The sequence below is a fragment of the Panthera onca genome, chromosome X, assembly GCF_046562875.1.
Source record: "Panthera onca isolate mPanOnc1 chromosome X, mPanOnc1 haplotype 2, whole genome shotgun sequence".
In the NCBI taxonomy this organism is placed as follows: Eukaryota; Metazoa; Chordata; class Mammalia; order Carnivora; family Felidae; genus Panthera; species Panthera onca.
Genome location: NC_138357.1, coordinates 129753962 through 129779746, shown reverse-complemented (window position 1 = coordinate 129779746; position 25785 = coordinate 129753962). Strand labels below are relative to the sequence as shown.

At 60.0% G+C, this 25785-nt stretch overlaps 1 protein-coding gene across 3 annotated transcripts; it reads right to left on the bottom strand.

The window, feature by feature from the left end:
• Positions 1 to 1263: 1263 nt before the first annotated feature.
• Positions 1264 to 25316, bottom strand: LOC145714665 (granulocyte-macrophage colony-stimulating factor receptor subunit alpha-like). Of its 3 annotated transcripts, none has more exons than XM_081794342.1 (12): positions 23164 to 25316; positions 18322 to 18415; positions 16701 to 16843; positions 11818 to 11944; positions 11607 to 11736; positions 10926 to 11110; positions 10228 to 10361; positions 8730 to 8753; positions 4548 to 4683; positions 3947 to 4040; positions 2953 to 3064; positions 1264 to 1627 (listed from the first exon to the last, which is right to left on the bottom strand). In XM_081794342.1, the coding sequence occupies exons 2-12, from the start codon at positions 18392 to 18394 to the stop codon at positions 1550 to 1552; spliced, it is 1236 nt and encodes a 411-aa protein (XP_081650468.1). In that variant the 5' UTR covers positions 18395 to 18415; positions 23164 to 25316; the 3' UTR covers positions 1264 to 1549. The 3 variants fall into 3 exon arrangements, with proteins under 3 accessions (XP_081650468.1, XP_081650469.1, XP_081650470.1); XM_081794343.1 differs by lacking the exon at positions 23164 to 25316 and adding an exon at positions 21501 to 21887; XM_081794344.1 differs by having other exon boundaries at positions 1288 to 1627; positions 2983 to 3064; positions 23164 to 25314.
• Positions 25317 to 25785: the final 469 nt, after the last annotated feature.

Sequence of the window (25785 nt, the reverse complement as noted above, 5' to 3'; positions counted from 1 at the left end):
TCTCAGCGGCCCTGCCCTGCCTGGATCTCAGTGGCCCTGCCCTGCCAGGATCTCAGTGGTCCTGCCCTGCCTGGATCTCAGTGGTCCTGCCCTGCCTGGATCTCAACGGCCCTGCCCTGCATGGATCTCAGGGGTCCTGCCCCTCCTGGATCTCAGTGGCCCTGCCCCTCGTGGATCTCAGTGGCCCTGCCCCTCCTGTATCTCCGCGGCCCTGCCCTGCCTCAACCTCTGTGACCCTGTTCCCCATGGTTCTCAGATGTCTGGTGTGCACAGCTGGGGGGAGGATGAACCTGTGGTTTGAGGCCCCCAGTGTGGTCGTTTGTCCCGGCCACCCCAGGATGCCCCTAAAATAACAACACTCTTCCTTATATCGTCCCTCCGACGGTTGTCCGTCACCCCTCCCTCACTCTGACCCGCGATCCCCGCCCCCAGTCGCAGCAAGCAGGGCCTGGCCATCCCGTGGGGCCCCAACCCACGGAGGCACGCGGGTGACCGTGCCTTCTGCAAGCTGCTGGCCAGGGGCCCAAGCTGGGGCTGGATTCCCAGGCTCCCGTTCTTCGGCCCAAGCCGCGTCCATGGAGCAGAGTCTCCCCCGCAAGAGAGTCTGCCTCCAGACTCCGCAGAGCGAGAACACGCGTTCCCAGCAGGGAGCTCTGTCTTGGGCTGCGAGGTCCTCCCCGCGGTCCTTGCAGGGTCCGTCCTGCAACCTCGCGGCCGTGGGTGCTTATCGGCCACGGCCCCTTGACCGGGCGGCTCCTGGGCGGTGCCGGACGGGGTCTGGGGGCCGCGGTGCCAGCTGCCCGCGGAGATAATGGGCGCGCACTTCCTGTGCGGGGAGCCCAAGTTCTCTCTCTCTGGGGCGTTTGGAAACCTTTCGAAAGAGGCTCACGCTTGCTTCCGTGCATCTTACCCGGGCCCGATCAAACCAGGGACGTTTTTCAAGAAAACCCTTGCTTATCAGGCCCGCGGCTCTTGTGAAACGCGGACTGACGCTGACGCGTCTGTGGCGTCGGTCTGCGTGGGTGCGGCCGGGACCCTGCTCACCTCGCCCTGAGCCCGGAGCCCTGGGCTGACGCGTGTGGGCGCACGTCCGCGTCCGGAGACCCGGGGGCCTGGCGTGGGCGACCCCGGGCCCGGCTGCTGGCGCGCATCCACGGCCCCCAATGACGCCCCCGCAGCTTCGCCGCGCACCGCGTGTGGACGGCGGGCCGGGCGCGTCTCGAAGGACGCGTGAGCAACCCCGGTTCGCCAGCACGAGGACCCGCGTTCAGGCCGGCACTTTGCAAAACCCGAGAAGCCGGGAGGCTCGTTTGCCATTGGACGCTCGGCGTTTCCCCACCTGCTATTCTCTTATTCTTACCTTTTGTCTTGTCATTTCATTTCTTTTTTTGCCCTGTATGATTTTATTTCACCCTATTACGTTTTCTCTTGTTATTTTCCTTCTCTTATGTTGTCTCGTTAGTTTATTTATCTGCTAGTTTGCGAACACCACACGGTGCCAGAAGTGGTCGCAAGAGGAACGCACCACCTCCCCTCGTCCCCGTGCCCGTCAGCACGTTGCCTCCAGCGTGACCACGTCCTCGGGGTCCTGGGGGCCCGGCGGGGGGTGGCCCTCGTCCCAGGCGACCTGAGAGAGAGAGAGAGAGAGAAGGCAAGGGTCGAGACCCCCGAACCCTCCCACGCCCCGAGGCCGGCAGGTGCAAACAGGACGGGGGGGGGGGGGGGGGGACTATTGCTCGGCTGCGAAAAGGACACGATGCTCAGGGACAGAAGCGGGACACACAGGACCTCGGGGCGAGACCCCAAGGGAACAAAACCCCCGAAACAGGGAAATCCGGCCACACGAGGTGGACGTGAGCGCCCACAGGGTCGGGGGGACCTGGAATCCGATGGAGGTGATGCTTAATGCGGACAAGCTCTCCTTTGGAGGTCATGAGAATGCTCTGGAACCAGACGCAGCTGGTGGGGGGCACAACGCCCCTGCCTTGGGCCTTTGGAATAGGTGACAGGGGCGGTGGGGGGGGGGGGGGGGAGGCGTGTGACTTAGGTTTCCACAAACCTGTCATAAATGGAAATAATGCGTCCCTGTGACGCTCACCCCAGCGGACACCCAGGAAGCCCTCCCTTTTGCCCGGCGACACCACGGGAGGCCCCCTAAAGTCCCCCCCTGCCTGCCCCGGGCGCCCCTCGGGGACCCCGCAGGCTGCCATGGCCCCGGCTGCCACCAGGTGACACAGTCCCCCTGTGAGATCAGGCTCCGTCCAGCCTGGACGCTGGGGGCCGCCGGGGGCCTCAGGGAGCCCCCCCCCCCCCCAATTTAAGGGACAGGGAGTGACCCTGCCCTGGAGCCTCTGGAGGGAGCACGCTGGAAACCTGAGCTGGAAACTTGAGCGCACTGCAAGCCCCGTAGCCTCGCCCCAAGTTTCTCCGTGGACCCTAAGCACCCCGCGAGGGCAGCCTGGGTCGTGGAAGCCGCGGGGTGGGGCGCCCCGGCAGGGCGTTGTGGGGGTGTCCGACCGCCTCCTCAGGGGGAGCGCTTGGGCTGACGCATGAGGACGCGAAGGCGGCTGGATCAGGAAGTAGGGTCTTTGCTCCTGTGACGGGAGGTGTGGTAATGGGGGGGGGGCGGTTGCCGGCGCCCACAAGCTCCCCCCAAGGAGGGGAACCACCAGCACCGAAGGACCAGCCCCGGATCTGCGGCAGGGAAACGGGCCACACGCCTGCTCCCGGGGACTGGGGTGGCGGACGGCCGTGCGTCTCCAATGCCCAGCATTTCGGCTTTCGTGGTGAGCGCCCACGCGCACGGCCTCGGGTGCTGGAGGGTCGTGGCCCCTCCGCTGACCCCCCGCCCACCGACAGCGCACCCCCGGACTGCCCCCACCGCCAGAGACACCCCCGCCCCCACTCCCGGGACCTCACACGGCGCTGGCAGCCGGGAGGGGACGCGCCCACCTCCTGGGTGTAGACGGAGGGGTCACTCACCCCCGGTGTGGGCATGAGGGCCTTGGCGATTTCCTTCTTCACCTGCGGGATGGGAGGGAACATCTTGCGCCTCACGGAGAACCTGGCGGGGAGACGTACACCGTGAAGGGCCCCACGGCCTCTGCGCGTCCCTTCCTGGAGAAACGCAGCGCCCACGGACACCCGCCAGGCCTGGTGTGCACCTGCCGGACCAGCGAAGACGCGCGCAGGACTCCTCAGATCCTCTCCAAGTGCCCCCCCCCTCCTCCCCGGGTCTTCTAAAGCACCACAAAGTGTACAAGGACACCCGGAGTCTCCAGGTCCCCAAGAGGCCCCAGGGCTTTGATTTTGGTCCTTGAGTATCAGAGGGTCCTGGGGAGCACGCGGGGAGGCAGAACGACCCGCCCCCATCGACCCGCCCATAGCCCCGGGGTCTCCTGGAGACTCCCCTGCTCCTGGGCTTGTCCAGAGCTGCGCACGCGTCGTTACCCGCCTGCGGCACCCCCCCCCCCCCCCCCCCCGCCCCGGAGGCTCACTGCCCCTCCCCGCCGCGAGAGGACCGTCCTAATTGAGGCCCCAGGAAGGGTTCCCTAACCGGGGACCCTGTGAGCAAGTCCCCAGCCGTGGACACGGGGACGGGACGTCCCGAATGGTGCTTTGTCCCCTTGGCGACCGCGGAGCGCAGCGTCTGGACCCGGAGGACTCTGGCTGGGACCCCCTGGAAGCGCGCAGTCTAGCGGTTCGTGGGACGGGAGGGTCCTTCCGACATCCCAGTGTGGCTGTGGGGCCGCTGACAGCGGCGGAGACAGCAGGAGACCCCCGCCCCTCCCCAGCCTTAAGCGACTTCGACTTCACTCCAGTATCTGGATTCGCGGTCTCTGGATTCGCGGTCTCTGGATTTGCGGTCCCTGGCCACTCCCCAGGCTCCCGGGCCAGCGCCGCGTGGCCTTCTGCAAAGTCCGGGGTGGGGGGGGGGGGCGCTTACCGTTTGCAGAGGAACATGAGGACGAGCGCGGACAAAGCCGCCGTCCCCACCACGGGCCCCACCAGGGCGCCGCTGAAATCCTGCTCCGGGAGGCCTGGCGGGGAAGAGAAGCAGGTGGTCAGCTTTGCACACAGCAGGCGCTTCCGGGGGGGGTGGGGGGGTGGCTGCCAGCCTGCAGAGCGCATGGGCATCCAGCTGGTGCATACTTTGGGCTCACGCCCCCAGAACAGTCCTGTGGGACCCCTGGAGGGGGCCATTTAGGCAGACCCTGGCCTCGTGGGGTTCCCCATGTCCCTCTGGGCAGGTTGGTTCGCTCAGGTGGCTGAGTCTAGGGGGATGGCCTCCTAGGGGGCCCCTAGGGACCCGGGAGAGGGTGCTGCGGGGTGTCCGGACCCCCAAAGAGGCCCACGTGGTGCCCCGGAGACCTGTGAACGGGACCTGATGGGAAGAGGGTCACAGGTGAGAGGGCAGTGACGGCTCGAGATGCGCTCAGGGGGGCCTGGGTCCCACGGCAGCGGTGCCGAGACGAGACGGCAGAGGACGCCAAGCCGGGGCCCCAACGAAGGGTCCCTGCGCGGCGCGGGGGGCCTGGGCCACTCACCGAACCGCCGCGTGGGGCTCCACTCGCTCCACAGGTGGTTGTACATGTAACGCACCCTCACCCGGAAGGCGCTCTTGGCTCTGGTGGCGGAACTGGGCATCAGGTACACGTTCGGGTCCTGTCCCCTCTGGAAAACCTTGGAGACGGGAGGGGACTGTGCGTGAGGGGCGTTGTTGAAGGGTCGTTGGGGAGCAGGCCGGGGGCGGGGGGGGGGGGTCCCCTGGGCTCTGAGGTCTGGGGTCCGTGCAGGGACCAGGCCGCACACCCCGCGCGGGGACACCCGTGCGTCCGGGCGCAACTCCGCACGTCCGTCTGGTCAGTCTCGCTCCGCCAAAGCCGGGGAGGTAAGGCCCCGCCTCCTCCCGCCGGGGAGGTTGACTCCGCTTCACGCCTGGTGCCCACAGCTCTCTGAGCTGCACCCACACCTCGGGCAGAGACCTCGCGCCCTCGGGACGCGGCCCGCGGTGATTCCGCACCGACCTCGTGGAGCCCCGTCGGCCCGTTCGCTTTCTGGAGGCACAGCCGGGCTCTGAATCGGAGCCGCTGGCCGGGAGGCGTCCGCTGTCCCCACCTGCCTTTCCCTGGCGCCACAGGGACCTGAGAGTGCACAACCCTGAGCCCCAGGGCACCATCTGGACGGTCCTCTGCGCGGGGAACGCACTTGATCTCCCAGGCACGCGGCTGAAACACCCCGCTGTTCTTTCTGGGCTCTGCAGGCGCCCTGCTCCCGGCCGCCCACCCGCACGGCCCTGGGGCAGGAACGGGGGGCGGGGCAGACGAGGACCCAGGGAGCTGCCGGGCCAGCTCCTGCAGACGGACGCTGAGGGGGGCAGCAGGGATCTCCCCTCCCCCAAGAAGAGCCCCCCCCCAGGCAGCGGGAGCCACACACACCGCCTGGCCAATGCCTGTGGTGCCCTGGATCTCAGCTGGCGTCTGAGCGGCGAGGGGTCCCAGACTGGACACCTGGCGCCGGAGGCTGGCCCCCAGGGGCGCCTTGAGACTGCACGGGACCCTCAGCCTGGTCCCGGGCACTGCAGGTGTGGTCCGTGGGGCAGCATCTGGCTAGCAGGGTGGGTGTCACCCGGGAGCCCGTGAGGCCCACGGGAAGCCAGGTGATGGATGGGAGACCATCTGCGGGATGGGGGTCGCTGCTGCCCTTGAGAGGATGGGGGGGCGCTCATGTCAGCATCTGACGGCAACACTGACCAATGACCACACACCCCGTGGCTGAAGACCACAGACGGCATCCTTCCCCAGCTCTGGACACCAGAAGTCTGACATCCCGGAGGGGCAGAGCCGCTGATTTCCAGAGATCCACGCAGGGAAGGGTCGCTGAGATCCAGGCAGGGCAGGGCCCCTGAGATCGAGGCAGGGAAGGGTCGGTGAGATCCAGGCAGGGGAGGGCCGCTGAGATCCAGGAGGGGCAGGACAACTGAGATCCAGGAGGGGCAGGGCCGCTGAGATCCAGGCAGGGAAGGGTCGCTGAGATCCAGGCAGGGCACGACCGCTGAGACCCAGGAGGGGAAGGGCCACTGAGATCCAGGCAGGGCAGGGCCGCTGAGATCCAGGCAGGAAAGGACCTCTGAGATCCAGGAGGGGCAGGGCCACTGAGATCCAGGCAGGGCAGGGCCGCTGAGATCCAGGCAGGGCAGGGCCGCTGAGATCCAGGGGGGGCAAGACCCCTGAGATCCAGGAGGGTCAGGGCCGCTGAGATCCAGGAGGGGCAGGGCCACTGAGATCCAGGAGGGTCAGGACTGCTGAGATCCAGGAGGGGCAGGGCCACTGAGATCCAGGAGAGGCAGGGCCCCTGAGATCCAGGCAGGGCAGGGCTGCTGAGATCCGGGCAGGGCTGCTGAGATCCAGGGGGGCAGGGCCGCTGAGATCCAGGCAGGGCAGGGCCACTGAGACCCAGGAGGGGCAGGGCCCCTGAGATCCAGGCAGGGCAGGGCTGCTGAGATCCGGGCAGGGCTGCTGAGATCCAGGGGGGCAGGGCCGCTGAGATCCAGGCAGGGAAGGACTGCTGAGATCCAGGCAGGGAAGGACGTCTGAGATCCAGGAGGGGCAGGACCACTGAGATCCAGGAGGGGCAGGGCCGCTGAGATCCAGGCAGGGCAGGGCTGCTGAGATCCGGGCAGGGCTGCTGAGATCCAGGGGGGCAGGGCCGCTGAGATCCAGGCAGGGAAGGACTGCTGAGATCCAGGCAGGGAAGGACGTCTGAGATCCAGGAGGGGCAGGACCACTGAGATCCAGGAGGGGCAGGGCCGCTGAGATCCAGGCAGGGCAGGGCCCCTGAGATCCAGGCAGAGGAGGGCCCCTGAGATCCAGGCAGGGCAGGGCCACTAAGACCCAGGCAGGGCAGGGATACTGAGATCCAGGAGAAGCAGGGCCACTGAGATCCAGGCAGGGCAGGGCCACTGAGATCCAGGAGGGACAGGATCGCTGAGATCCAGGCAGGGCAGGGCTGCTGAGATCCGGGCAGGGCTGCTGAGATCCAGGGGGGCAGGGCTGCTGAGATCCAGGAGGGGCAGGACCCCTGAGATCCAGGAGGGGCAGGACCCCTGAGATCCAGGCAGGGCAGGGCCGCTGAGATCCGGGCAGGGCAGGACCACTGACATCCAGGGGGGCAGGGCCGCTGAGATCCAGAAGGGACAGGACCATTGAGATCCAGGCAGGGCAGGGCCACTGAGATCCAGGAGGGACAGGACCCCTGAGATCCAGGCAGGGCAGGGCCACTAAGACCCAGGCAGGGCAGGGATACTGAGATCCAGGAGAAGCAGGGCCACTGAGATCCAGGCAGGGCAGGGCCACTGAGATCCAGGAGGGACAGGATCGCTGAGATCCAGGCAGGGCAGGGCTGCTGAGATCCGGGCAGGGCTGCTGAGATCCAGGGGGGCAGGGCTGCTGAGATCCAGGAGGGGCAGGACCCCTGAGATCCAGGAGGGGCAGGACCCCTGAGATCCAGGCAGGGCAGGGCCGCTGAGATCCGGGCAGGGCAGGACCACTGACATCCAGGGGGGCAGGGCCGCTGAGATCCAGAAGGGACAGGACCCCTGAGATCCAGGCAGGGCAGGGCCACTGACATCCAGGGGGGCAGGGCCACTGAGATCCAAGCAGGGCAGGGCCACTGAGATCCAGGCAGGGCAGGACCACTGAGGTGCAGGCAGGGCAGGGCCTCTGAGATCCAGGAGGGGCAGGAGCCTGAGGTCCAGGCAGGGCAGGGCCCCTGACATCCAGGAGGGGCAGGGCCACTGAGACCCACGCAGGGCAGGGCCACTGAGATCCAATCAGGGCAGGTCTGCTGAGATCCAGGTAGGCAGGGCTGCTGAGATTGAGGAGGGGCAGGACCCCTGAGATCCAGGCAGGGCAGGGCCGCTGAGATCCACGCAGGGCAGGGCCCCTGAGATCCAGGAGGGACAGGGCCGCTGAGACCCAGGAGGGGCAGGACCCCTGAGATCCAGGCAGGGCTGCTGAGATCCAGGCAGGGCAGGGCCCCTGAGATCCAGGCAGGGCAGGGCCACTAAGACCCAGGCAGGGCAGGGATACTGAGATCCAGGAGAAGCAGGGCCGCTGAGATCCAGACAGGGCAGGACCCCTGAGATGCAGGCAGGGCTGTGCCCCCTCCAGAGGCTCCAGGGGAAGCTCCTTCTTGCCTCTTCCAGCTTCTGGGGCTCCAGGCGCCCCTGGGCTCGTGGCCGCGTCCCTCCCATCTCTGCCTCCTCCTTCACGCAGCTTCTCCTCTGTGTATATGTCTCCTCTTTGTGTCGTAAGGACAGTGTCATTGCATTTCGGGCCCCCCTGACCCAGGATGGGCTCATCTCCGATCCTTCAGTTACTGACATCTGCAAAGACCCTGTTTCCAAATATGACCCCAGTGCAGGGTTCTGGGGGGACACAAGCTTTTCCGGCCGCTGTTACACTCACTACAACGTGTGAACTGCATCGGCCCCAAGGAGATCGTCTGGAAGGACGTTTCCCCGTCCGCGGGTGACCTGAGCTGAGTCAGGGGCAGTGGAGAAATACAGCGTCCCAACGCGAGAGTGAAACCGTGAGGGCCGCTACGGGGCTGGTTGGGACCCCACGGCCCAGGTGGTCAGTGAACATGGAACCGGTTCTCCCCCGGAAAGCTCCCCCCGCTTTCTGGGCCCGCGCACGTAAGTCACAGAGAAAGGACGAGATACTTACACGGTTTGTTTCTGGGGAGCTCGCCTGTAAGAAAGGAAAAATGGTCAGTGTCTGCGTTTTCTGCACCGTGTGCAAGTGTGGGAACCTGCCTGGACCTCCTGGACCGGGATGAGGCAGCCTTGTCAGAGCTTCCTTACCTGCTAAAGAGAAAAGACCGGGAATGAGGGTCCGTACGACCCCTCTGTGGGGACACCTCAGTTCCAGGAAGGACAGCGAACGTATCAGAAATTCCTTCTCCAGGGAAGCGAGGTGGGACGCTCAACCAACTGAGCCACCCGGACGCCCCTGCCTTTTGTTTAATTTGCAGGCCTCAGGGACAGCACTTAAGAGGGTAGAGAAACTTGAACACCGAGTTCCGTCACTGTGACTCTACCGCTGGCTGGTGAATTTGTCCTGGGGACGGTGTGAGGGACGAGAAGGCGGCTCCGACGGTCGCATCTTGTCCGAACGTTCAGATGTCCGGCGTGGACTAACCACGTCAGAGGCCCGCGGCCCACTCTGGGTGAGGTCCCCTGTCTACAGTCACCTGTGTTATCACCTGCCTGAGGTTACCCGTGAGGAACCAGTGCGAGGTCACCCGTGTGAGGTCACGCACAGGAGCCCTGGGGACCAGGATGCCAGCGGGCAGGGCGGAAGCTGCACACTCTTGGCGGCCACGTCCAGGGTACGAACCCGAATCCAAGACCCAAACCTGGCCTCTTGGGAGGGTTTTCAGGACAGAAGGGACACCGCCTAACTTCCGTTTGGAAAGGTGCCGACAGGTGAGGGGTCCACACCCGGCTGGGCCTGGGGACCCCTCCATGCCTTTGAGGAGAGCGCCGGACCGTGCCGTAAAGGGCGCTGCGGGCTGTGGGACGGGGCCAGCGGCTGGCGCCGGCCTCGGGAACGTGGACACGTGGACACCCGGGGACAGATCGCGGACAGCAGATCACACCTTGTGGCGGGTCCCGTGGGCAGGAGAGGCGCTCTTGTGGCTTGTGGGGGCCGTGCACGGATATTCCCAACATTCATTCATTCATTCATTCATTCAGTGTGGAGGCAGAGAAGGACCTCACACTTGGGGACAGAGGCAGAGCCTGTGGGCACAGGCAGCGGTCTGTGCAAAGGTCCTGGGGTCTGGGGTGCTCAGGACCAAATCCTATGTTGTGCGTGGAGATTACTCGAAAAAAAAATTTCATAAACAATTTTCTTAAGTATGTCTGTTTTGAGAGAGAGACAGAGAGAGAGACAGCAGGGGAGGGGCAGAGACAGACGGAGAGAGATCCCCCAGCAGGCTCCGTGCTGTCAGCGCAGAGCCTGATGCAGGGCTCGGACTCACAAACTATGAGATCCTCACCTGAGCCGAACGCAAGAGCCGAGGCTTAACCCGCTGAGCCACCCAGGTGCCTCCATAGAGGTTCCTTTTTAAGACCAAAAATGAACCTGCGCACTTCACGCCCCAGGGGCAGACGGGACAGCACGCGCTGTGTGGGTCGTTCACGGACGCGTGGGTTCTTACCGGCGTTTGGATGTCCAGCTCGTAATACAGCATGTGACTCGAAAGGTCGAATCGGATCTCGGGATGTTCCCACCGGATGATGTGGTGCGACCGGTTGTAGGTGATGGTGATGTTCCTGGGTGGATCGTACTTCTCTACGGCAGCGAAACACGACAAAGTGTTTCGTGTTTAGCCCATTTGTTGTCTTTTGTTTTAAGTTTATTTATTTGGAGACAGAGGCAGACAGCAAGTGTGGGGGCTGGGGGTGCAGAGACAGATGGAGACAGAAGCCCAAGCAGGCTCTGCACTGTCAGCACAGAGCCTGACCCGGGGTTCGAACCCACGAACCGTGAGATCACGATCTGAGCCAAAACCAAGAGTCGGACACTTAACTCGCTGAGCCACCCAGGCGCCCTCGACCATTTCTTTTCTATGAAGGCCCCCCTCCAGGCATGTAAGAATTAAAATTAAATTTGTATGCTTTTCTCCCGCTAATAGAGTGCTTGTCAGTTTAATTTGCAATCCTCGCTACAGAACGTAAGAGTGTAGAGGAGAAGTTTTTTTTCTTGTTTTGTATTCCCACGCGCAAGAAGGCTGTGATGCGCCTCTTGGAAGAAATACACGTATTAGAGAAGCATCCCCCCCACCCCCGGGGGCAGCCAGACACCGGTCACCTTGGACGGCGAGCCGAACGCAGGGCGAGGGAGGCCGCGACTTACCGATTTGAACGGCCTTAAATGGAGTGAAATCCAAAAACGGGATCGCCGTTTCCCTGCTGGTTCCGTTCACCAAGAAGAAGTAATTGTCCGTCCTCTGGGGTTCGCCCAGTTGGTCGAAATGGCAGCCCACGCGGGTCCCCGTGGGGCCGAGGATGTAATGGACGCATTCCGCCTCGGCCTCATGCCTGTCACGAGCAAGGGGGGCGAGGGCAGGCCCGCCTGTGAGTCCTCGTGGGCAGCCATTGCCAGCCACCCCCCCCCCCTGCAACCCAGAGAACCCACTGATGACAGGGGACAGTCCCGTCCCCCGAATGAGCGTAAAACCAGAACGCGATGTGCGTCCCAGGCGACCGGCCGGCACGCGGCAGGCACGGGCAGGGGCCCGCCCTTTGCAGAGCGAGGGGGTTACAACCCCTTCCGCGAAGCATTCAGTGTCCAAATGGGGGATGTCCCCGTCCCCAGGTCGGGAAGGGGGGCTGCACGCTGGGGCCAGGAGGTGGCAAAGTTGCCCGGTTCTCCCCCCCTCCCCCCAGGGGCCTGGCCGATGGGCGCTTTGCTGGGTGACTTTGGGACCTTTTGGGGAGACGCCCCCCTCCACCCTGGGGCCCTGAACCAAAGGCTGAGCACTTGACGTGAGGACCGCCGCGCGGGTCCCCGGGCGCAGCGAGGGCTCCCGGTCACCTGGACGCCCAGGAGAACAGTCGATACTGGACGTCGGCCGGGGCGGCCGGGCCGGGCGCCCAGCTACAGTTCATGAAGCGCACGTTGTAAATGAGGCAGGAGAAGTTCACGGCTCCGGAACCTTCCCTGCCTGGGGAGACACGGCCCGAAATCCGTCGGTGCCCCGCGGGTGGGCCGGGAACCACGCGACCGCAGCTGACGGGGACCTCACCTGGGTTAGCAAAAGTCAGGACTTGGAGGAACACGTCCCCGTCGCAAGTGACCTTCACGGTCAGGTTGGCCCCCCTGTGCAGCACCGAGTTGGGGAAGGTGCAGACGTAGGTGTGGTCCTCCGTCACCTGCAAAGGCCGCATTGCCTTGTCTGCAGGCGCCCCTGCCCCGGGGCTCCCGGCGGGAAGGGCCCAGGGCACCTGAACGCCGAGAGCACTCCCGACGCCCCGCCAGCGCCCGGATGACATCGAACCTACAGCACAGATGTCACGGGAACGACACCCAGCCTGCATTTCTCTCCCCAAAGAATTACCGTCAGCAGGGACAGAGCACACCCTGACCCACGACCTCCGGGAAACCCCGCCCTCGCCTATAAGAACCAGCTCAGAGGTCCCGCGAAATCAGTCGCATGGGGACACTGCCCTCTCTGCCATAATCCAAAGAGCTCACATCTGGCCCATAACGGCCAGGACCTGATTAACGCCAACGACGTCCCTAATTCCGTGCGTACTTTGCTTCAAACACGTATCTTCCCCCAGTGTGCTGCCCTTGGCCGCCTCAAACCTCTTTTCCCGTCTCTTGTCACATCTGCACGATTTACTGCTGTGTGTGAAGAAAATAGTATACAAACTCCCAAGTCTAACTGCTGCATTGGGTCCGTTTTCTTCTTTCTATGAAGCCCTCCCCACCTCATGGCACTGAGAATTTTAACACCATGTAAAACCTGCCTCGCTTAATCTGTCTTTTGTCAGTCTAATTTGCACAGCCCCGTGGACATCACTTAAGAGTGTAGAGGAAAAGTGTTTCTGCACATCGGCACCAATAGAAAGTGTTCCCACTTCTCAGCCTGACTTTGAGGCTCTGCACCCTCTGTCTGTCTGTAGACTTAGCATTTCCCAGACGCCTGATTTTGGGCCTGTTTGCTTTTCCTTAAATGAGGGGAGTCCCCCCACCCCCCACGCCAGGCCTGGGTGCAACTGGGATGAGGCACAATGTAGCCTTTTGTGTCCGGCGGCTTCCGTCACCCGGCAACATTTTTGCCAAGTTCATGCACATTGTTGCAGGTACCCCGCTGTGTTCTGCTTCATGGGCGAATGGCACTGTTCATTTCTCATCATCGTCTTTCCCCCCGGGACCGTGGCGTCTCTCCCGACGGCTCCTACGTGGACCGGGATGAAACGCGGAACTGGAAAAAGGGGCCAGGGCGGCGCGGGCCCGCGGGGAGGCCGACAGCAGCCAGCCCAAGGCGGCCTCAAGTGCCAAACACGGAGCGCACTGAGGACACGAGATTAAAAAAAGCTCGAGAGGAAAACCAGACCATGTGCGACGAGAAAAGTCAGCACGGGCCGCATCCTGTTTGTCAAACCCCGGATTCCAGGGGTGCAGGGCCGCCCAGCGGGTGGACTCTGCCCACGTGGCTGTGATCCGGTGGAGTGTGGCCAGGAGGGAAATCATTACACGCACGCACATTTCCTCCTCAAGTTCAAAACCTAGGAAACGCGGACCACCGTTAGCTCCCGCGTGTGCCGAACCGGGTGCAGGAAGTTCTCCTCTCCCGGGGGGAGCGGCTGGAGATCCCCAGGCTGCAGAGAACCCCAATCCGCCCTCCCATCCGGCTTGCAGGAGGGGGGCTGCCAAGGAAGGAATAAAACACACCCAAGTTCAGGAATGCCCTCCGATCGCTGCCTGCTGGGCCTCACGGAAAACCCCAAATCCCAGGGAGAAATTGTGCAATTCTGCGGCCGCGTTTTCTGAGTCTGCAGAAAAGCCCCCAGCTCCCAACTAAAAACAAAACATGACTATTAAAAAAAAAAACCAAAAAACGGAATGAGCTGTTTCCTACTAAAGCCTTGGGAGAGGACAGAACTGACACATGAGGCGGTTTAAGATAAAGGTGGCCCCAGGAGGCGGCTCAGCGAAGGTCTCCTTCTAGAACATTCCCTTTCAAACCAGCGGGAAGGAGGAAGCTGCCAGCTACTTGAAAGCATTGCAACCTCTTTCTGCAAAAGAACGAGGTGGTTTTTTTTTTTTTCTTTTTCCTGCAGGAGAAAACCCTCAGATTTGTGCAGACCACACGGAAGGCAATGAACCACAAAATACAGACTCGCACAAACGGGGGCTTTTAAGAAAACACAGCCAGACTCGACTTTCCGTTGCTGGCACAGCTCGGATCCAAGACCACCCACAGGATATTCCGAAAGGAACCAACTTCATCGAAAGAATTTTAAAAATGTGGGACGTCTGGCAGGCCCAGTCCGAAGAGGGTGCGACTCTTGATCTCAGGGTTGTGAGTTCAAGCCCCGCGTTGGGTGTAGAGATTTACTTAAAAATAAAACCTTAAAAACTATAAAAAAGGATAAAACTCCAAACGCCAGGCTCATATACTGAATTCAACGTGGTGTCTTTTTTTTTTTTTTTTTTTTACATTTATTTATTTTTGAGAGACAGAGAGAGCATGAGCAGGGGAGGGGCAGAGAGAGAGGGAGACACAGAATCCGAAGCAGCTCCAGGCTCCGAGCTGTCAGCACAGAACCCGATGTGGGGCTCGAACCCATGAACCATGAGATGGTGACCTGAGCCGAAGTCGGACGCTTAACCGACTGAGCCGCCCAGGTGCCCCGGAATTCAACTTTAAAAAAAAAAAAAATTGTACTAAGCTCGGAGGCGCCTGGGTGGCAAAGTCAGTTTTCTCCCTCTCTCTGACCCTCCGCTGCTTGTACTCTCTCTCTCAAAATAAATAAATAAACTTAAAAAAAATTTAAAAATTGTACTAAGCTTGTGCACGGTGTGTATTAGTGAGGCCGACCAGGGGGATGGGGAGGGGAAAACCTGATCATCTCAGCTAAGGTCCCAAAACAAGTTTTCAAGAAGGTGCAAATTCTGTGGGTGAAAAAAGCTTACATCAGCAAGAATTTAAGGGAATCTCTTTGACCTGACAAGAGACCTTTGTCTCTTTTCTTGTTTCTTTTCTTTTTTCTCTTCTTTTCTCTTCTCTTTTCTTTTCTTTTTTCTCTTCATTTCTTTTCTTTTCTTCTTTTCTTTTCTCTTCTCTTTTCTTTTCTTTTCTTTTCTCTTTTCTTTCTTTTCATTTCTTTTCCTTTCCTTTCTTTTCTTCTTTTCTCTTTTCTTTCTTCTCATTTCTTTTCTTCTTTTCTCTTTTCTTTCTTTTCTTTTCATTTCTTTTCTTTTCTCTTTTCTTTCTTTTCATTTCTTTTCTTTTCTTCTTTTCTTTTTTCTTTTCTTTTCTTTCCTTTTCTTTTTTGCCCTTTTCTTTTCTTTTTTACATCAACGGCCACTACTGTAAGTACAGAAACACTGAATTTTTGAACTGTTTTCTTGAATTCACAACGAAAATTGAAACGGAAACAGAAAGTCCACACGGTTCTAGAGGAAAGAGCCACATTAGCATTCTTTCTAAACAGGACAAAATTCGGAGAACCGGATGCTTTCCCGAACACACTGAATTTATAAAAGAGGGTAAGGACCTGTGGACACAGAGCCCATAACCTCAGTGGCTTTTCTGCACCACAGCAAACAGTTAAAATTAAAAAAAATTTTTTTTCAAGCCATCAGAAGAATACTATGAAATGCACAGAAATGACCAACACAGTTTTTTATTTATCTATATTTTTCATAATCATGAATTTTTATATTTATTTAATAACCTTGACATTTATTTTATTACTTTTTTTCCAAGTTCATAACTTTTTAAAAAATGTTTATTTTTGAGAGAGAGAGAGAGCGTGCGTGCGGGCGAGTGGGGGAGGGGCAGAGAGAGAGATCATGACCTGAGCTGAAGTCTGATGCTTGACCGACTGAGCCCCACAGGCACCCTTCTCTTCCCTTTTCCCTACCAGTTAGGTATACAAGGCCCTAACTTTACCTATTCATTGGGCTACTCTTTTTGTAAACTCCATATGCACAGAAATACATTTCCTCTCGCCTCTTCACCTCTTCACCTCTTCATCGTAATCCTTCAGCAGGTTAATTCACAGCCCTCAGAGACAGAACCTAAGAGTGTAATGGCTAATTTTCCTTGCCCAACCTCCTAAGAATGAAACTGAGGAAGCATGTCAAGTATACGATGAGTGAACGAACAGAGACCAAAGACAGGGACGGAATCCAGACGGGACTGTTCTAACGTGAAGGGGGTGGGAGGCACGTAAGGGACAAATCCCTGTCTTTTCCCCTCCCCCTCACGGAAGGGGAGAAATCAAAGCAAAGGCAGGTGCAGAAAAGACCACTATTATATTCTCCCTCATACGCGGGATTTAGTGTGTAAGTTTTATGTCCACTATACGAAGGCAGGGTGCAAATGTCCCCAAAGGTGTCAAAGGTGGCATGACCCGCCCCCACCTTCTCCTGGGCCAAGACGAGGGCAGTGACCCTTCCCGCCTGATGTGGAGAGCCAGCACCGAGAAGACACTGTATACACAGACCTCACTAAAATAACCCATATCTGCCATTAGGCTTGTGGCTTATTGCCCACTCCCGTCCCCACAACTTATTGGCCCCAGAAGCCAAAGTGCCCATTTCTCTGACAACCCACGTCTCACTCAGAATTCCTCACCCTCCTAAAAAACTGGTACCAAACCTCCCTGCTCCTTGGGGTTTCCCTTCTTTCCTCTGAACCTTCATGGATGTAAAAAGTTACCATAGGAACAAATCTGTACCTCTTTTCTCCCAAAAAATCTGGCGTGTGTCACTTTAATTTGCACATCTCCATGCCAGAGCCTAAGAGGATACAGGAAATGTTTTTTTTCTTCCCGGACAAAAGCAACAGGGGTGGAAATCGAGGCAGGCCAGGGGCACGAGAGTCGTCTCACAGGAAAAGTCCGGATTCACAGGGCGCAAAGCCACAAGGCGTGAGCCCCGGACACTCACCTGTGGGCCCACCGTGGCGGAATAGGCAGTCGGCGTATCTATTGTGCATTCCTGGTCGCTCACGTTTCTTGTGTACGTCCAGGTTAACGTTTTTTTCCTTGAATCCAGCTGCATGTTTATAATAGGGGATATTTTGTCTTGCGCTGTGATTAAAAAAGCAAAAATGAAAACACAAACCCTTAGGAGGAGCCGGAACCCCCACCTGCCCCCCCCCCCGCCCCCGGTCATGTTCTAGGAACAGGGGAGACGGTTTGCAAACGTCGGGCGCGGCAAATTCACACAACGTAACATTGACCATTTCAAAGTGAAAAACTCAGGGACCTGTACAAGGCCACAAAAAGACGCTCAGAATCCGTAGTCGTTGGGGCGGGGGGAGGGGGGAGGTTGCGAATCAAACCCACAAGGTCAGAGCGCGTGGGGGGCTCAGCGGGTTGAGCGTCTGGCTCTCGACTTCCGCAGTTTGTGAGTTCGACCCCTGCATCAGGCTCTGTGCTGACAGCACGGAGCCTGCTCGGGATTCTCTCTCTCTCCCTCTCTCTCCGCCCCTCCCCCACTCGCGCTCTGTCTCTCTCTCAGAAATAAACGCATAAACTTTTTCTTAAAGGAATGAGCTGAAAAAAAAAAAAAAACTAAGAAAACGAACAAACCACAAGGATGTCACTTCTTGCCCGTGAACTTAGCTATACTAATAAAAATTCGGGAAATACAGAAAATAATCAGAAAAACAGACAAATTGGGCAGAGCAATAATTTGAAGACCACGGAAAATAATTTGAGAGACACGAGTTGGCTACAGTCATAATTTGAAAAATACGGAAAAATACAGAGGCACCCGGCTGGCTCCGTGGGTGGAGGGTACGACTATTGATCTCCGGGTTGTGAGTTCGAGCCCCGTGCAGGGGGTAGAGATTACTGAAAAATAAAATCCTTTAAAAAAATAAAAAGAAAAGAAAAACATAGAAAATAGTTTGAAAACTACAGCAGATCATTGGAAACATACAGACAAGTTAGCGATCGTGACGATAATTTGAAAATTTCAGAAAAATACAGAAAATAATTTATAATTAGCCACAGTGACAATAATTTGAAAAATGCACAAAATCATGTGAAAACTACAGAGAAGGGGCGCCCGGGGGGCTCAGTCGGTTGGGCGTCCGACTTTGACTCAGGTCCTGATCTTGCAGTTCGTGAGTTCGAGCCCCATGTCGGGCTCTGTGCGAACATCAACTCCAACCCAATCCCAGGATCTGCAGCATCTGTGAAATGGGATCAGGGGGGACCCGAGCTGAACTCCAGAGTCACACGCTTGATCGGCTGAGCCCCCCAGACGCCCCTGGGCACCCCGTTTTCCTGGGCCACCTGCGGGAACATGTCTACATGCTCTCTGGCACCTTCCGGTGGACGTGTTGTGGGATCGAATCTTCACCCTTGGGTCCCTGATTCTGCCCGCGAATAAATACCTGTAGTTCGATTTGCAAAAGGACCCCTCCCCCTAGCAGGGCTGTCTCGGGGCCGGGGGACGCTTTAGGTCTTGGGGGAGGGACTTCTGTCCCCTTTGGCATCACGGGGGTGGGGGGGGAGTGACCATCCCACCTCGTCCCGGGGCGCCTGCCTCTACCTACCCGGCCGTGGTTGTGCACAGCATGCCGACTTCAGGACGACCAGGAAGGTCAGAAGATCCAGCACGGCCGCCATATCCCAGCCCCAAAGCTGCACCTTCACAGGAGACACCAGGTCAGAGGTCAGATCCCCAGCTGCCTCCCCCCCAGGGGTGTCACCGCTAATGAGCTCCTGGCCGCATCCCTGGCCCTTGCTGGTCACGTCCACATTCCTGCTGCTGAGACGAAAAAAAATCTTTTCCCGGTAACCTCTTAGGTTCTGGACCCGACGCCCGCAAATTAAACAGATGAAAGTTTAGAAGACACACCAGTTTTAACTACATATATACACACGGGGTCTCAGAAAGAAACATGCGGCTCAGGGAGACGGACAGATGACCAGGGCTTAGAAGCCGTGTCAGATTCAGCCTGGGAAAAGGGGTTCCGGACTTTCCGATGGGGACGTACAGCTCTGGGGAAACGCAAAACAGGAAACGCAGGAAATTCATGGCCATTAAGGTCTGTCTTGTTAATAAGAGTCTCTCATATGATGAGACGTCTCTGGGTGTAGTTCTCCCCGTACGGAAACATCTCCACCATTAGAACATCCATTTACGGGGTGCCTGGGTGGCTCAGTGGGTTAGGCGTCCGACTTCCTGCTTCTGCTGGTTCTCAGTGGCCTGTCCCTCCAAATCACCCCTGTGCCCAAGAGGGAAACTTTGGGGTGACGCGTTCTGGTGCCCTTCAAGGCGCACCTGTCCTGGGTCAGCCCGAGGGGGGAGGGGGGCCTGTCTGTGCCTCATCCTGGGCCTCGCCTGCCTCTCGGTTCACGTCGTCCCACCTTCCGTTTGGGGGGTGGCCCTCCCATGCCACCGACGCCACTCGGGGCCTCCGGGGTCCTTTTAGGGTTCTGGGGGGTCAGGACCCAGAGGGCGTGCTGTCATCGTGGAAACGTTTACCAGCACGGAAGGAAGCGCAGTCACGCGTCCGGGCCACGAGGCGAAGTGAGCCCTCGGGGCGGGGCCTGTGCGGAGTCGGGCTCGCCATCAACACAGAACCCCAGGGGCGGCCCTTCGAGAAACCCAGAGCCGACAGAGACGGGAAGCCGGGCCCAGCGATAAAGTCCCAAAGCGCCGTTTGAGGCCCAAGGACGAGAAAAGGCTTTGAGGGGGAAGAGGTCATTTTCAGCCTCAGGGGGTCTGACAACACTGGGGTTGGACGTGTCCCTTCTCCAAGAAAGGGGGTTCGGGGGCTGGATAGCGTCCCCTAAAATTCACGAGTTCAAACCCTCAGCCCCAGGACCTCAGTGGGGCTGTATTGGGCGTTGGGCCTTAAAGAGGAGACGAAGGGAACATGAGGTCACTGGGTGGCCCTGGTCCCTCAGGACTGGGGTCCTTAGAGAAGAAGAGGTCAGCACACAGACAGACAGAGGGACGGCCACGTGAGGACTCAGGCACATGGTGTCTACGTGGTGAGGAGAGACGCCTCAGGAGGAACCAGCTTCAGCCCTGCCTGGACCTAAGACCCCCCAAGCCTCGGCCCTGCCTGGAGCTCAGCCTCCCAACCTTGGCCCTGCCTGGATCTCAGACCCCCAGCCTCAGCCCTGCCTGGATCTCAGCCTCCCAGCCCCAGCCCCTCCTGGATCTCAGATTCCCAACCTCATCCCTGCCTGGATTTAAGCCTCCCAGTTTCAGCACTGCCGGGGCCTCAGAATCCCAGTCTTGGCCTTGCCTGGAAGTCAGACCCTCAGTCTCAGCCCTGCCTGGATCTCAGACCCCCAGCCTCGGCCCTGCCTGGATCTCATACTCACAGCCTTAGCCCTGCCTGGATCTCAGACCTCCAGCCTTGGCCCTGTGTTGACCTCAGACACCCAGCCTGAGCCTTGCCTGGATCTCAGACCCCAACCTCGGCCCAGCCTGGATCTCAGACTCCCAGCCTCGGCCCTGCCTGGATCTCAGACACCCAGCCTCGGCCCTGCCTGGACCTCAGACTCCCAGCCTCAGCCCTGCCTGGATCTCAGACCCCCAGCCTCGGCCCTGCCTGGATCTCATACTCACAGCCTTAGCCCTGCCTGGATCTCAGACCTCCAGCCTTGGCCCTGTGTTGACCTCAGACACCCAGCCTGAGCCTTGCCTGGATCTCAGACCCCAACCTCGGCCCAGCCTGGATCTCAGACTCCCAGCCTTGGCCCTGCCTGGATCTCAGACACCCAGCCTCGGCCCTGCCTGGACCTCAGACTCCCAGCCTCAGCCCTGCCTGGATCTCAGACCCCCAACCTCGGCCCAGCCTGGATCTCAGACTCCCAGCCTCGGCCCTGCCTGGATCTCAGACACCCAGCCTCGGCCCTGCCTGGACCTCAGACTCCCAGCCTCAGACTCCCAGCCTCGGCCCTGCCTGGGTCTCATACCCCCAGCCTCAGCCCTGCCTGGATCTCAGACTCCCAGCCTCGGCCCTGCCTGGATCTCAGACACCCAGCCTCAGCCCTGTCTGAACCTCAAACCCCCAGACTCGGTCCTGCCTGGATCTCAGACCCCCAGCCTCGGCCCTGCCTGGAGCTCAGACTCAAGCCTCAGCCTCCCAGCCTCGGTCCTGCCTGGATCTCATACCCCCAGCCTCAGCCCTGCCTGGATCTCAGACTCACAGCCTCGGCCCTGCCTGGAGCTCAGACTCATAGCCTCGGCCCTGCCTGGACCTCAGACTCCCAGCCTCAGCCCTGCCTGGATCTCATACTCACAGCCTCAGCCCTGCCTGGATCTCAGCCGCCCAGCCTCAGCCCTGCCTGGATCTCAGACTCCCAGCCCCAGCCCCTCCTGCATCTCAGACTCCCAGCCTCAGCCCTGCCTGGATCTCAGCTTCCCAGCCTTAGCCTTGCCTGGATCAGTCTCCCAGCCCCAGCTCTGCCTGGATCTCAGCCCCTCAGCCTCAGCCCTGCCTGGATCTCAGACCCCCAGCCTCAGCCCTGCCTTGACCTCAGATGCCCAGCCTCAGCCCTGCCCGGAGCTCAGCCTCCCAGCTTCGGCCCTGCCTGGATCTCAGCCGCCCAGCCCCCAGGACCAGGAAGGAATAAATGTCTGTTCTGGATCCTGCTCCCTGAGGGGTATTTGTTCCGGCTGCCCGATCTGAGTCGTACAGCAGAGTCACCAGGAAAGCAAAGGGGGCCGATGGGGGGCCATGTGCGTGTTCACGGGCCTCCTCAGCATCACCTGGGTCTGCACTGTGAGTCCGAGGGTGGGGGCTCCTGTCAGGACCCTGGAGGGGGAGCCTGGTGGGCTTCCTGGTGCGTCCAGAGGTGGGTTCAGCAGGCAGAGGTGTGGCTCTGTGGGCCCCCACCTCGAGACGGACCAGCCTGCAGACGGACCCCGGGGATGGTCGGATGCACCCTGTGACCCCAGGGCATCCCACAGAGCAGACAGAATCTGAACTCGGCACCCGGGGGCCTCCTGGGAACACGGCCGAGCCGCGTGCCAACTCCTGATTTGTCCTTAAATGGCCGCGTTCACGTGCAGGCCGTGTCCCTGAGTCACGGAAGCTGGATGTGTTGCTGCCCCCTTTGCATGGCTTTGCCCCAAGGTCGTGCCCATCAACGCTCCCGGACACCCCGTTTCTTACACACGTCTCAGTGCAACAAACAGGATCCCCTTTCTTTCCGTTTGCACGCCCGCGCCTCGCGTCTGCAAGAAACCTCCCCCGCCCTCCCCGCCCGAATCTGATGCAGCTCCTGGGTATTTGCAGCTATGTTTTTCTTGTCCACCGTCGGGGGCTGTCTGGGGAGGTGAGACCGTGTCTTGCCCCCGACAAGCGAAAGGACACCCCCAGTCGGCTCCCTGCACATCCCTGCGCCCCTGTCCTCCCTCCCGTGTGATTTTGAGACAAAACCTCAGCTCGACTTTCCATGAAAAATCTCCGTGTGTGTACGTGAACTAACTTGGATGTAAACTTAAAAAATAACGATATAAAAAGGGCGCCTGGGGGGCCCCGCTGGTTGAGCGTCCGACTTCTGCTCAGGTCGTGATCTCATGGTTCGTGAGTTCAACCCCTGCATCAGGCTCTGCACTGACAGCTCGGTGCCTGGAGCTGCTTCGGAGTCTGTGTCTCCCTCTCTCTCTGCCCCTCCCCCACTTGCCCTGTGTCTCTCTGTCTGTCCAAAATACACATTAAAATATACAAAAACATATAACAATAAAAAATAAGAAAGGAAGAAAACAAGAGAAACGTCTGTGCATTTTTCAGCGACCAGGTGCTTCACCACGTGACCCCAGGACCCCAGGGTCGTTCTCACTCTGAGAGGATTAACCCGTCACGAAGGGGGGTTCCCTCTATCGACGCCTACACTTGCTACTGGCTTCCTGTCTTTCCTGTGGGCTCCAAGGACCCGTCCCCAGGCTTCGGCAAGGTAAGCCCGCTCTCCGGCCACCGGCCACTGATGACACCTGGCCCCTTCCCAGGCGATCGGCCCGTCTTCTGCGATGGGAACCAGGGTTGGCCTCAGGCCTCAGCCACCCTGTCTGCCCCTTGGTCCAGAGCCTCCAGCCCCGAGGCAGGACGATCGCAGAGGTCACCGTGCACCTCGGGGACGACCCGAGGGCTCGCCCACAGCCGGTGGCTGTGAGTCACGGCCTGGGTGCACGTGCTCCGGACGTGGCCTCGGTGGTTGGCTTCCCCAGTCGCACCCTTCCCGGGTGTCACCTCGCCAACCCCCGCAGCCTGGGTCCCCACCTGCACCACGGTCTCAGACCCGTCTGTATCAGAGACCAGCGCTCGGTCAGGGATGCTCCCAGCCGTCTCCGCCCTTCCCTCCGGTCCTGAGCACCCCCTGCCCTGGGACAGCAGCCCCCCGCCCCCACCGACGGGACGACGTCCACTTACTGGCCCCTCAGCTCTCGGCTCCTCTCTTGGGCCGTCTCAGCACTTTTGGGGGACGCTGTCCTGCCTGGGGGACAGGCAGTGACGATGACAGCAGACGAGCAGGGTCCCCGAGGACAGACTCTGGGCACGGACAAAGAGACACGGCCTGGTCAGGAGCCTGTGCTGCCCGGAGACCCTCGCATGATTCATCTGGACGCACGTCAGCCGTGTCCTGCCCGTCAAGGAGCAGCAGCCTTGTTATCTCGGGACAGGAAGCGTCCCCGACGTGTCCAGTGTGAAGCCGGCCCTGTGCCGTTTATCAGCCACTCAGGGTTCCTGTTTCTACAGCCCCGGGTCTCTGGACACTTGCCCAACGGGGTCCGTCTGGGGAGCGCAGGGGAACCAGGGTCTCCGTGCTGGGCTTCCTGTTCTGGAACCTTCTGTGCCCCACCCCCCCCATGTCTGCTCCTCTCATTCAGGGGGAGGCGAGCCCACTGTCAGGATTCACGATCTCGTAGACGTTGGGGCGTGTGGGGTCTGTCTCGTCTACACCACAGGACAAAGTGGTGTTCGACACGAGCAAAGAAGGCCATCACTGGGTGTCATGGGAAGGGTTGTCCCCAGGCGGACGTGGTTGTAAATACGGGTCTTGGCACATGCATGCCATTGAGTGGCTTACGTCATCCCCAGCCATCTGCACTGCTAAGGCTCCTGCTGTCTACTTCAGGAGCGGGGCTGGGGGGCGGTGATCTCTCCCTCCCAACCCCACAGCTAAGTGGGACGTTTCCAGAGGACCGTGAGTCCCGAGACGGTCGGCGGTCTCTGTCTGATTTGGAATCTGCTGAATCGGCAGGCGGGACCTACGTCGGGGTCAGGGCTCCTCAGCCGGCCCTCGGATCGACAAACGCCAAGGATATCGCCGTGTCTGGGGTCGTCCGAGGCACGGCACGTGGACGACACGAGGGACCGGAGTGCGAAAGGCCTTGCGACCATGGGGTTGACCCTCTAGGCCAACGGTGGGAGCGAGGAGGTCCTACGGAGCAGTAGAGGCAGCTGTGCAATATTCGGGGACGCAGGAGGCACCTGGCGTAGGAGCCTTGGGGCAGGGATGCCCTCGGTGGGCAGTGCGGGTCTAGAAGGTTCTAGAACACAGAAACGGTCCACAGTGCCGAGCATTTTCTCCGCCAAGAGTCGACGCGGGGGATTTGGTGGTCGAGTCTCGGTGTGTTTGAAAGGGTGTTGGTGAAGGGATCCGTTCCCGTGTCAGAAGGGGAATCCCATCGTGAGGGAGAGAATCCTGGCTTCCTGTCCGCGTCTCGTTTACGTTCTAGAGGCGCTTGGATGGTCAGTCGGTAAAGCGTCCGACTTTGGCTCAGGCCAGCATCTCACGGTTCGTGACTTCAACCCCTGCATCAGGCTCTGTGCTGACGGCTCGGAGCCTGGAACCTGCTTCGGATTCCGTGTCTCCCTCTCTCTCTGCCCCTCCCCCGTCACACGCTGTGTGTCCCAAAAATAAACATAAAAAAATTTTTTTGATAAAAAAAAAAAATCTGCCTCTGCCCCTAGACACGTATCACAGAATTCGAAAAGATCACCGTTGTGGGTTGAACGTGCATTGGGGTTTCCACAGCTCACACCCTGGCCGGAGGTCGCGAGGGGCCTCGGGAGATGCACCTGCCTGTGCGCTCGTGAACGCCCAGGAGACGCTGAATTAGGAGGCAGCTGTGTGCCTCTGGAACCACCTCCGCTGCTGGCACTTTGCTGACGGCTCTGGGACGCCCCGGGGCTCGCCAAGACGGTGACCGTCCCTTTCGGTTAGCGGCCTCCGCGTTGAGGAGTGCTGGGGGCCGTGCAGGGAGGGGGCCTGGGAGAGCGTGGCTCATTCTGGGTTATAACACGCGTTGTGCGAAGGGCGGGGCCCCGAGGCTGCGGGTGGGGACGGCCCGGCCGTCTTGGGCGTGACGGTGGGTCCTGTCCCAGAGAAGCATCGCGGGGGACCCTGGGGTCCTACAGGTCCCGCAGCACGTGGGGGCTCGGGCCAGCAGCCAGCCGTGTGCGGGAGCCTAGAACCTTACACGCCTGCTGCTGACTCCACGGAGACGGAGACGAGTTACAAGCGTCAGAGGTCGACGAGGCTACAATGTTTCTAACTGAAGGCTGCAGACCCGGCAGAACGTTCCAAGCTGGGATGCAATGCGGACGAATGCAGGAAACCGCGCACCCCCTCCCCCGCACAGCCCCTGACGGCCTCACAGACAAACGTTTCCCTGTCCACACCCGCTGGCGGTTAAACCAGTGGGTCCGACCTTGGAAAATATTTCATCCCAAGTCCCAGCGGATGAATCGGAAGGGATAGGACTCGTCCCCACCCCCCCCCAACCCCCCCCCCCCCCCCCCCCCCCCCCCCCGCCCTGCTTCTCTGGCCTCCGATCTCCCCACCTTGGCGTCTATGAAAACGCTGAAGACGATGTGAAAATGACAGTTTCACCAAAACCAGGTGGGCTTTATACGAAGACATGGATGGCCAGGGGGTCCACGGGTGGCTGGAGACAGGCTGGGGCTTTGGGGACTCACCCACGGGGGAGGGAGTCCTCACGAGAAGGCTGGAGTTTGTGTCCCCAGAATATATGTCCCTGTTCTAGC

Excerpts from the sequence above, each read along its gene's own strand:
- LOC145714665 (XM_081794342.1), bottom strand. The coding sequence starts at position 18,394 with ATGGCGGCCGTGCTGGATCTTCTGACCTTCCTGGTCGTCCTGAAGTCG. Across the intron at positions 16,844-18,321 it reads CTGTGCACAACCACGGCCGG|CGCAAGACAAAATATCCCCT; the intron begins GTAGGTAGAGGC and ends TTTTAATCACAG. Across the intron at positions 11,737-11,817 it reads CCTGACTTTTGCTAACCCAG|GCAGGGAAGGTTCCGGAGCC; the intron begins GTGAGGTCCCCG and ends GTGTCTCCCCAG.